This window comes from Centrocercus urophasianus, unplaced genomic scaffold, assembly GCF_019232065.1.
Source record: "Centrocercus urophasianus isolate 14NV4802_14NV808 unplaced genomic scaffold, USGS_Curo_1.0 seq_19, whole genome shotgun sequence".
NCBI classification, from domain to species: Eukaryota; Metazoa; Chordata; class Aves; order Galliformes; family Phasianidae; genus Centrocercus; species Centrocercus urophasianus.
The window spans coordinates 13,733,459-13,745,641 of NW_024884744.1; the positions used below are offsets into that span (position 1 = coordinate 13,733,459).

The 12,183-nt window shown below is 38.8% G+C and overlaps 1 protein-coding gene across 1 annotated transcript; it reads left to right on the top strand.

Annotated features, from left to right (window-relative positions):
• Positions 1–1,232: 1,232 nt before the first annotated feature.
• On the top strand, positions 1,233–10,843 carry SLC16A14 (solute carrier family 16 member 14). The gene is made up of 5 exons (XM_042820861.1): positions 1,233–1,388; positions 1,644–1,920; positions 2,779–2,922; positions 6,547–7,539; positions 9,266–10,843. The coding sequence occupies exons 2-5, from the start codon at positions 1,659–1,661 to the stop codon at positions 9,412–9,414; spliced, it is 1,548 nt and encodes a 515-aa protein (XP_042676795.1). The 5' UTR covers positions 1,233–1,388; positions 1,644–1,658; the 3' UTR covers positions 9,415–10,843.
• The last annotated feature ends 1,340 nt before the right edge of the window (positions 10,844–12,183 follow it).

Here is a 12,183-nt window from a genome sequence, read left to right on the forward strand (position 1 = left end):
ACGGTTCTTGTTATGCCTCCCTGTGTCATCCATACTTTTGTTCTCTCCCCCCTGGCCAAGTCAGGACTAGAGATAACATAGTCCAGAAAGAGTTTGCATGTATGGAATTTCATAACAGAGGTACAACTTATTTTAGTTACAGTTCATTATATGAACTGATTATATACAAATCAGAGTGCTTTTGAAGAAACCCTGAAGTTCAAGTTGCCCACAGCTATCTGTAATTACCTATTGCAAATAAGGGCTGTGTGGCACTCGGAAGGTAACTTACCAGCAGGCAGCATGGAGAGGTTACATATGTGGGCAGTTTGTCAGTGATGCCTGTGAAGCAGTGGCTTCGACCTCCGCTGTGCATTAACATGAAATACTTGAAGACATTCTTTGTATGTTTATCTAGCAATAAGAAAAAAGTAAAATACTTTGGAAAACTAATAACTGAAGAAGCAGATAATCCTATACTCCTATAAATATACTCCTATATTTAAAGATTAACAGCACAAATTTACATTAGTACAAAGTCTGAATTATTCTATTCACTGTCAATGTATTGTACAGAGGATCTGGCCCTGAACTGGAGACATATCTTTTGAGGGATTGCAGAATACATGAAGCTCTCAAAAACAATTTTGATAACTTTCTTATTTTGTTTGACTATTGTGAAGTTGATGGCTCTTTTCTGTTTCTCCAGAAAAGAAAAGAAGGGGAAAAAATTACCATCTCTGGTTATTTGTATCATTACACATTTCTAGTCTCCATGGAAACCGATGTGCTGCTCCACAACCATGTAACATTTTGATATGTTGCATAAATCAGATGGAGAGATTAGGTTCTGCATCTTGCCCATTTCTCAATTAAAAATGGCTTGCAAATTTAACATTTAGAGTAAGAAAGAAAGAAATGAAGATAAACAAGATATTATGACCTGATCCCCCATGTTTGTGCATATAACTCTGCCACACAGTTTGATTCTGATAAGCATTAATTTGGAAGAGTTCATTGCTTTTAGTAGAGTTATATGTATTAATACTATGGAATCTGAGAGTATAACAGTGAACAGTTAGTCAAACTGGCTCTGACAAAGTCTTAAACTTGACAGACTTGAAGTAACAGTCCCCTCTTTGTAATTTATATCAGCAAGGCTTTTTGAAAATCAAGAACCTTATGACTTTATCTTTCTGTCTTCACTACTAAGGAAGAAATACATATCCAAATTTGTTTCCTCTGAAAAAGTATCTGCCTGCCTCTTTAAGATTTCTATTTCTTTACTCCAAGCTTTATTAATTGAAGGCACGTAATCTTACTGAGACAGCAGAAGGAATACAGAGAGAGCCTGATCTTCTCTGACCAGAGCCAACCCATGAGGAGTGAGTGCTCTCAGCCGCATACAAGTGAGTAAATATGTGCTAATGGAAACGATGTGACCTACTGGCACCTATGAGTACTCTTACATAGACAGCCATGATCATAAAGTACATACACGTTAATTGGAGAATTTTCAAAGTATTTTGCATTTGAACAGTGAAAATCAAGTATGAGGGAAAAAAGGTGAAACGCAATTGTGATTTATGCTATTCACTATAACCAAGCTACCAAATTGTATCATTTTGAATGTGTTTTGAAATTATTTACTTTGTTTGTTTCAGAATACTGTGGAAAAAATGTATGCCAGTCGAGAGGATATTGGGTATGATTTTGGAGATGACTCAAAAGCTGGAAGTAAGCCAATTAAGCCTAATCCAAACATTGATGGAGGATGGGCTTGGATGATTGTATTTTCCTCTTTCCTTGTGCACATACTTATCATGGGGTCCCAAATGGCCCTTGGAATACTCAACATGGAGTGGCTTGAAGAGTTTAATCAAAGTCGTGGCTTAACAGCATGGGTTAGCTCTCTTAGCATGGGCATTACACTTATTGTAGGTATGTTCTAGCATCATTTATTTCAGAACTACAGAGATTTTTGGAATATGTTTGCTGCTCACCCTTCAAATATTTTCTTACAGTTTTCAGTTTACCAGCAGAGCTGCTCAGTTTCTCCTCAGTTATCTCTTCTAACTTGTCCAGGTGACAAATTACAAATTAGAGGAAGATAGGGGACAGCAGGGAAGATGATAGAGAAGACAATTAGACCAGGCAGCAATGTCAGGAAAAGGATGCTTGTGACTTCAAGGACTCATTAGAATCCAGAAAACGGGTTCTGCTAAGCCTGTGGTCCTCTCCATACTCTATCTATGAGAAAATGTTGAATTTGGATAGTGAACTAATTTATATGTAAGTTGGTAACTGAAAAAAAATTAATTTCTAAGTAGTGGTTGGAGCAATCCAAAAGAATATCTGTAGGCGTGTGTTTGTGTATGTGTGTAAATACACATCTCTATTTCCCTAAATTAAGATTGAAAATGTGTTTTGGTCTGCCTAAAATATTCCACTGAAAACGAAATTAAAAATTTGCTTTCTAATGACTTCTAAAAAAAGGTCTGCACTCACAGCGTTTGCACTGGGAAAAATGGTTTCCGTTTCTTCCTCTATTTAAGCCATTCCTTCGTGGAGCAATCTTGATTTTATGTCTTAAGGGTACTTGCTAAGTATGCTAAGTAAGGTTGGTTAGACAATATATTTTTTTCCATGAAAATAAGGAAATAAAACCCTGAATTGAGTGAGTGGCATGATGTTTTAACACAGTGTTTAAAGCATCATTAAGAATTTTGGTGTGAAAAATTACTAAAGAGTTTAGGGATTTAGATAAATAACACAGTATTTCTTCATGTTCATTAACAGGTCCTTTCATTGGTTTATTCGTTACCATGTGTGGGTGCCGCAAAACAGCAATAATTGGAGGGATATTGAATGCCCTAGGCTGGATATTGAGTGCCTATGCCTCAAGTGTGCACTACCTCTTCCTTACATTTGGAGTGACAGCCGGTAAGCTAGACAAGCACTTGAGAGTTTCTTTCTGATGATTTTTGATTCCTTTGGATGTTACCTGGGTGAGGGAAAAGGGAAGTCAGACTGGTTCCCAGAGTGTTTTTGCACATTAAAATAAAGTTTTAGCTATGAAATGTAACTTGACTTTTGATTTCAGTTTATTCAGCCCTCATGTGATCTGGCATAGTGCTATAATCACGAGAATCAGAGGCGGCGAGCAACATCCTTCATTCCAGTAGAGTTACTGCTGTTTCTCCTTCGCTATCTTTACAGATTTGTCTTTTCAGAAAGCTCATTTGTTTACACAGTGGATTAGTCCCAATGGCTTTCATTGTCATTTAAATCTACCATGTGAAGATGGCGTTTTTATCAGTTTGTCCCATGTGAATGTATTAGAAGGCATTCTTAATTAGAAGAATTAATGTAACCTAAACTCTAACAAATGGATTTTCAAGAGATTAAAATATTGTTGCACTGTATATCTAGGTAGCTCCTCTCTTTGTCACAGAAATAAATAGCATACATATTTTTACAGGAATTGTTACACGTTAGCAAAATATCAGAATATGATAACTACGTAGTGTTTCTATAGCCATAATTAGGGTGTAGCATATATGTTTTTAATGAAAAAAAAAAAGAAGATAAGCATGACTTTCTTCCAAATATATTGTGTTTGTTTAATCTTCTGAATCCCTTTGAGTAGATTTGATCTGCCTGAATGAGAACAATGCATGTAGTCATAAGTAATGAGCTCTTTGCCTTAGTCTTCGTGGCCAGTTAGGCTTCCCGTGGCTCTTGTGTCCCTGCACCTCTAGCTGGGGTCTGGGGGAGCAATATCCCTCACACTGTAAGAGCAGAGCAAGTTTGAGACCACCTCATGAAGCTGAAGATGTACAAGTCTATGGGGTCAGATAACATGCATCCCAGGGTTCTGAAGGAACTGGATGATTGGTTGCCAAGACACTCTCTTTGATATTTGAAAAATTACGGCTGTCAGGCAAAGTCTCTGGTGACTGTAAAAAGGGAAACATCACTCCCATTTTTAAGAAAGGAGGAAAGGAGGACCAGGCCCTGGCACTGCTGCCCTGAGAGCTGTGGATACTTCATCCTTACAGGTGCTCAAGGCTAGGTTGGATGGGGCCCTGGGCAGCCTGAGCTGGTGGGGGGCAGCCAGCCCATGGCAGGTTTTGGTACTAGATGGGCTTTAAGATCCCTTCCAACCTAAGTTATTCTATGATTCTATGATCTGAGCAATGCTAAGCAAGTCAAGGAGCTTTGAAATATAATTAATTCCATGGCTAATATGACAGAAATTCAATGTAAAAAATGGTTTGTAATCTTAACAATAGCTGAAATGCCTTCTCTCAAACTACCCCTTCACGGGATTTCAGAGAAATCTGCAGAATTTCTGTACATAATTTTTTGTCTATCTGGATGGAAAAAAAAGTAAAACTCAGAAGGATCACTGTGACAACTCTTTATACTAGTGTACTATAGATTTCAGTAATTCTGTATGCTCTTGAACAAAGAGCAATAATTATAGACAAGATATTGCCCTTTTGGCAGTTTTTGATTCCATCCATATTTGTTATATTCAGACAGACATGAGCCTGAGTTATCTCAACCCTTGCTGCTTTTCAGAAAGCGCATACCAAAAATACTGAACAAAAATGCAGAGGTTTATGCAGAGATTTTAAAAGATTTTAAAATGTGAGCTGAAAACGTTATTATCAGAAAAAAGTCTGAGGCAAGTTTTTACGTGAGGTGGAGAAATGAGATGCTGTTACAATAGGAATGTGGGGCAGGAAAACAGCATAGGAATGCCTGAGTTCATTCCAACTCCATGAGACCTCTGCTTGCCAGGGCCTCAGCCACCTGTTTGCTGTATTTGCCACCACCGCTGCTCACTGTGCCCTCACACAACATGTCCTCACTCCCTTCACTCATTGTCCCCTCACACACCATTCCCTCAGTCCCAGTCCCCATAAGCACCATCCCCTCACTGGCTGTCCCCTCACACACTGTCCCCTTACTGTTCCTTCATGCCCTGTCCCTTCTCAGGCCCCTTGCTCACTGTCTCTCCGTTCTCTCGCCATCCCTTCACTGGCTGTCCCCTCACACGCTATCCCCTCACATGCCGTCCCTCCTTTCTCTCACTGTCCCTTCACACACTGTCCCCCGCTCACTGTGCCCTTGCCATCCTCTCACTGACCATCTCCTCCATCACTGCCACTTCTACTTCCTGTCAGTTTCCTTATGGTCACCTCACTCAGTTCCCTCACTTCCCATTCCATCGCCCTCAGCCCATCACTCCTCATTGCCGTGCTGCCTGTCCCCTCACACCCTGCCCCTTCCTCACGGTTGCCTCACTGCCACCTCAGGGAAATTTCCTTCCTCCTTCAGACTGAGGTTTTCTTACAGTGGCCGCCTCCTGCTGGGGTCACTGTCTCCACACAGTGCTCATGGGTGTCCTAACGGCTGCTGTGTTTCCCTCAGGCCACAGTGACCAGCTGTGCCAGACAACCTCACCCTGCATGACCCCATGGTCCCAGCCCTGCTCCATGTCCCACAGCACCCCTCACCTCAGAGCGGTTCCCCTCCACCAGCTCCGTATGGCATCTGCTCCATCTGCTGTCCCCTCACCTCCTGGCTGCCAGCTCCATCCCAGCCTGTTCTCTCCTCCCCACAGCATCAGTCTGTGGCAAAATAGCGCTCAGGGCCCTAAAGGGAGAGCAGAGCCAGGTTGTGTTGCAAAGCTGAAGTGCCAGATCTGTGAGGAGAAGATAGAGAGGCCTGTGTCCTGTGCCTATGCGTAGAGATGGCATGCCCTTGCCTGAACTAGGCCTCATTTTGCCATGTAGTCCACAGAATGGAAAGATAGAACAATGTATAAATTTCTTACTTCTCAGGGTGTTCAGAGGAGCTCAGTAAACACTGATGTGAGTACGAGCACAAGCAGATGGGAACAGGGGTTCTTCCATCTGTTGCAGAGCCAACTTCAGGCCAGTATGACGCTGGGGGTCCTCTGGAGGGCAGAGAGATTGCCTGCAAGTTTTTGCCTGGATGTGGGGGGAAGCCTCATGCGAAACAGAAGCCAAATAATGTGCTGCACATTATTATTGCACTGCATAGCAATAAACGCTTTTAGCAGGTGCGACAGGTCAGCTCTGAGCATGATACACTGCAGTGATGTTGGGCTGTTTTTTTTCAGTCTTTGCTGGAGTAGCAGCTCTTCTCCTGGTTTAGCTGTAGGGTGTCATGCAGCTAACTTATCAGCTATTTTAGGAAAGATTTTAAGCCCAAAATGCTGTTGTAAATTATGACCACAGTAAATTTGAAAACATTTTCTGCATTCACCATTATTCTAGTCCTCTTTAAATGGCAGGGATTGCAAAACTGGCAACTATTACTGTTATGGATGCGTTTGCTTAAAGCTCAACACTTTCTGCTTGAGTATCACAGATTTGAAAAACACTACAAGACAGAAAGTAAACTAACATGAGAACTGAATATTTATTCTTGGTATTACTGTTACAGTTCTGCAAAAGTTAGGAATAAATCCAGTTCATTTTTATCTTGTTGGCATGAGGTTCAGGTTTATTTTGACTTTTCTTTTCATAGGCATCGGGAGTGGCATGGTTTATCTGCCTGCAGTGGTCATGGTAGGACAATATTTTCAGAAGAGAAGAGCACTTGCACAAGGACTCAGTACCACAGGAACAGGGTTTGGAGCTTTCTTAATGACAGCCTTGCTGAAGTACCTCTGCAGGGAGCTTGGGTGGAGAAATGCCATGTTCATCCAGGGTGCAATCTGCCTGAACCTTTGTGTCTGCGGGGCCCTTATGAGACCACTTTCTCTCAAAGACGTGAATGAAAAGTATGTTGTAAGACGTAATAGTGAAGATAATCAGGCAAAAGCTCTGTCCCACTCTGCAGAGACTATAAAATCCAATGGAGTCCTCAGTGAAGAACCAGAAAAAAAGGAAGTGATAAAAAATGAAGAAGTGCTTGATAATATTAAGCACATAGAAATTGGAGGTAAATCTCGGATTGGAAAAAGCATGTATGGACTGCGCATTCTTAAGACAGTGAGCCAGCTGACAATTACAGTCAGGAAGGGCTTTGGAATCTGGTACTCCAGTTACTTCGGAGCTGCATCACTGTTCACCAACAGAGTATTTGTGGCCTTTATAATCTGGGCTTTGTTTGCCTATAGCAGCTTTGTCATTCCCTTTATTCATCTTCCAGAGATAGTCAAGCAGTACAATTTATCTAGTCAGAACAATATATTTCCTTTGACGTCCATTATAGCAATTGTTCATATTTTTGGTAAAGTGATCCTTGGAATCATCTCTGATCTCCCTTGCATCAGCACTTGGAATGTCTTCCTCATGGCTAACTTTACCCTGGTCACCTGCATTCTTACTTTGCCACTAATGCAAACATACATTAGTTTGGCTGTGGTCTGTGCTCTAATAGGATTTTCTAGTGGCTACTTTTCTCTAATGCCTGTTGTGACTGAAGATTTGGTTGGAACTAAACACCTTGCAAATGCCTATGGCATCATCATTTGTGCCAATGGAATATCTGCATTGCTTGGACCACCCTTTGCAGGTAAAAAATTCAAATTTTTGACCAACAGTTGTTTGTTTTGTAGATGTGTGACTTGTTATTTTATCAAGCTTTTTTTTATGAACACCTGTAGTTATCAAAAAGGCAGCTGCACCAGAAAGGCCTGTAACATCCTGCTTTACATTGCATATATTTACTGAACGTATCTGTTGCTCAACATTCACGCATTAAAAATTACCATCCTTATAAATAACCCCAAATATATTACAAGTTGTGCTTTTGAGGGTATGTTTCTTTAAAATATTATCATATCCTTTTTAAAAATCAGAAAGGATATCTTATTTTTATATGTTCATGTAGCATAAAAACTATATTCACATACACTCATGCCTATATCTAGATGAAAAATGATGAGTTTTCAGGATTATTTGGATAATTTTCAGGATATTTGTACCATAGTATTTGCACCAAGAACTATAGAGTGTGTTTGGGCTTCACCACTCTAAGCAGCCCATGGATGTATCAATTTAATGGACTTGTCTTTGCCTTTCTTCTGCCCATTGTACCTACTTTTGAGAGTGTACTGCTCACAATCTTGTTACTGCTTTACACAGCAGAAGCCAAAGTGCACAAAGCATTATGCCTAAAGTCACTTTGGTTTAAAAAACATTCATTATAAATTTTCTCATACAAAGAAGTTGGGAACTGTAGTGGGAAACTGATGGGGAGAGATGGAGGTGGTGATGATCAGTACTGCACTCAGGCTATGGCTATCTGTAAGAGAAAAGCAAATCAAAAGGAAGCTGTAGGAAGCCTTGTGACTTATGGTGGTCGTCAGCCAGGAGTGGCACTGGGCTGAACTAAAGCCAGTTTGACCACCAGCAGCCCAGGAAAGACAGAACGCTCTCCTCTATCCCCAGCATCAAGGGAAATGAAATTATTTTGAAGAAAGCTCATTTAGCATCCTTGGAAAAGCATCAGACTTTACCATATACTCAGCCCCTCTCAGTCTATGCTCAACATAGCTTCGTGTTTGGTCATTAGTAATGAAGCAAACTGGATGTGACTAGTTGGTGTGAAAAAAGCTTCTGATCTTGAGATTACATGGCAATGCAGCCAGAATGAAATGGGGTAATTTCACTACTCACTATTCACTAAAGATTCTCAAATCCTTCTGAATTAGTTTTCATGTATTTTTGCAAAGGGATTAGGGCTGGAATGGGATTAATTGCACTACCAAGATTTTTGAAAAGTCTTTTATCGGTATGTGAATCTTTAGAAAACTTTTGGGAATGTCTTTGCTCGCATTAGGCACAGTATCTAAGCTAGCCTACATGGCACAGTAGCAGTACTGGGCATAGCAGTAATAGCAAAGCAAACAGCAGAGTGGAAGAAGTAGTTGGTTTGGGATTTCAAATAGTTTAAAGTCAGATCTATACAGTAATTCATCTGAAAAATGTACAGTTTCAGATAGAAGATTGCTCATGTTCTAGAATGGCATACAGCTAACATCCCATTTTAAGATTGCATAATACTTACAGGGGGTGGTAGGTTTTGAATTAGTTTTGGGTTATGGTGAGTGACAAAGAGATTGTGTTAGTGCATTTCTATTTGCCTCCTCTAGATGCTACAATCACCACATTATGTTTTCTTCAAAGCAACTAAGGTTTTCAGTAAAATGTCATGAGAAAAATGTACAGTATCTTTCATATATTTCCCAGCAATTTGTCAAGCATTGTAATATGCATGTTTTGTCCTTATTTTGCAGGTTGGATCTATGACATCACACATAAATATGATTTTTCTTTTTATATATGCGGCTCGCTATATATGGTGGGAATATTATTTTTATTTATGCAACCTTATATTGGAAAGAAAAAATCACAAGAAAAATCTACTGAAGAGGCACAAGTATAGAATGAATTCCAGATATTTGGTTTTTTTTTACACAATTTATTTCTTTCCATGTTTCTACTGCATGCAGTTTAAAGCTGTTTTTCTTAAGGAACCAACCACATTGAGCTGTGCTTAAGTACTTATGTGAAAGGAAAATGTGCACCAAAATTATGATAATTCATTAGAAATACGCTTTTAAAATGACTTAAGATCTTTCACTTCGGTACAAACAAAAGCACACTGGCAGTCTTAGAATCGGAGCGATGTTAGAAATATTTACTTTTGATTCTCTTAACTTTTCATCACTAACCTTTGGTGAAACTCCACTGACTGCAGTGCAGTCACTTCTGATTTACACTAGTCCTGTAAGATAGTTTTATCGGGATGCAAATGATTTATAAAAATCCGTCTACAGAGTATCCTATCTGAGTTAGAACATATAAGAAAATGATTGTATTTCTTACCCAGCTAGTCAAGTACTGCTGAAATGCTAGCACAGCACTTCAATGAGTTCAGTGTATGAAAATTCAAGATTCTGTGATGCAAAGCTGAAGAAAAATATTTATGTTTTTCTGAAAGGGCTCTCTACTTGAATCATTTTTTATTTTTATTTTTAATTATCAAGTGCGTGATAAATTAGCCATCCTCAATATGTGGGCTGTGTTATACATGCTCTGACACTTAATGCACCTGAAGGAAAGCAAACAGAAAAGCAAAACCAGAAAACTGATGGAAAATACTAATTTGATTCTTCAACAGAAATGATAAGCAGCAAAAGCTGATGATCTCTTACACAGTTCCACATGCATGAGTTACCACATTCAGATAGACTGATTTCTGATTGCAGGTTCAACTTCTCCAGCAGTTACTCATGATTTGTGTTGATGGAATTGAGAACAGAATATGGAACCGTGTATACAGTTTTCTAGTTCTGCTCACTGAAATTCAGCTCTATTATTGTGGACAACATCCAACACCCAATCCAACATCCAAGTTGGATTTCACTGTAGCTGTGTTAACTGTCCTAGAGCTGCTGATCATACCTGTATCAGGTAGAGATACCCAAGATGAGAAGAAAAGCTTTCTGCATTTACAAATACAGAAATTTTTATTTATGCTTTGAAAAGTTAAACTTGATCTGACTCTTGTCTGCAGTCTTTTATGATGGAGAAATAATTTATTTAAATGAACAATAGCCCCATCATTGTAAAACAAAACAAAACAAACCGGTATATTTAAGGGAGCAAATGCTATTGTTATGGTATATCCAGGTTCTTACAGGTTCTTAAGCCTGCCTTGTTGTTTGGGACCTCACAGCGAAAGCATTGCACCACAGACTGGAAAATATTTCCAGAAACAGTTTGACCTTTCTGGCCGCTGTCTGTCTGGGACAAGTAAGCTGTACTAAAGAAATAGAGCTGGGCAAAAGTGCCCAAATACAGCGTAAGAAAGAACTCAACTACAGCATGCTAAGTTTTATTACAATTAACTTCAGAATAAAAACTGTAGAATTATGAACAGTTGTGTTGCTGCATACAAGTACACCATGAACTGCCTAAGACTGGTCATGTTTTAGATGTTTACTCACTAGCAAATTAGATAACACAAAGCATGGAAGAACTCCAGTCAATTTAAAATATTGAAATAAATTTTCTTAAACAACATGAATGCAGAATGTTTTGAATAATGTTACATCATGTATCTCAGCTTTGACAGGTGAGCCTGATGTTAGTTTTCCTATATGAAGTAAATGTTACTGTTTCTTTTTCCTGCTTGCTTCATGAATGCTTTTTCACGACAAATCAAGTTCTTGGTTTACTACTGATACGTGCCACTTGAATTCTCTAAAAGCAATCAACATTTTTCAGTTGTATTGAAGAAATATTTAAAATAGTTCTTGAGGTGAAAACCTGAAGAAAACCCAAAACTACCTAGAGATTTAGATCAGTTCATTGATGTAATATGTATGGCCTTTAAAATCCACGTTAAAACAACTGAGGTGGCAGTGAACTGCAACATGTGGCATGAATAAGCAGCCAGTTTATTTCTTAAAATCAGCTTCTTTTGCTGAAGGAAATACTCATGTAAACTACTCCGACATCAGTTCTTTAGTTACAGGTTTAATGTCTTGGTGTAAATGGCATTGCTAACTTACTTTAGCTGAGCTTTCTTACATTGGTGAAATGTATGTATTATAGTGATGATTTGCCTCAATTTCCTTCTATTTTTGAAAGATATATAGTAATTATACTTAAAACCTCACTTTGCCTTTTGTTAAAATCAACTTTATTTGCATATTACTGTAATGAATATGTTGCTCATTTATATCTGCAAATTACCTTCCTAAAGTCCTTAACGAGCCATATAATGGGAATAAACATTTAATACCCCAAATTTTACTTTCTGTTCATTTACTAGTTAGGTTCACTTCCTAAACTTAAAACTGAAGATTCTCCTGTAAAATGATTGTTCACACTTGTTGTAACAGACGATGGGGATACATGATTGATCAAAGAGATAAGAAAGTGGGCTGAGTGAAAACAGTGAAATGAGGATACTGAATTACTGTTAACTCAGTCCATATTGACTAGTGTGGGTTCTAGTTTACTAACCTGAAACTGCCTAAATCAGTTATGTTACAAACTAACAAAGAATAAATTCACAGAGAGTGAGAACAACAAAGGTCTGTTTAGTAGCTCTATTCACAGTTCTTAAAATCATCTCTCTAAAGCAAAGTTACTTTTTACTGTGTTTTATTGCACAGAACAGGAATTTCACGAATACAGTATT

Coding starts and splice junctions, on each gene's coding strand:
- SLC16A14 (XM_042820861.1), top strand. CDS start 1,659: ATGTATGCCAGTCGAGAGGATATTGGGTATGATTTTGGAGATGACTCA. Junction 2,923..6,546: donor TACATTTGGAGTGACAGCCG/GTAAGCTAGACA, acceptor TTCTTTTCATAG/GCATCGGGAGTGGCATGGTT. Junction 7,540..9,265: donor GCTTGGACCACCCTTTGCAG/GTAAAAAATTCA, acceptor CTTATTTTGCAG/GTTGGATCTATGACATCACA.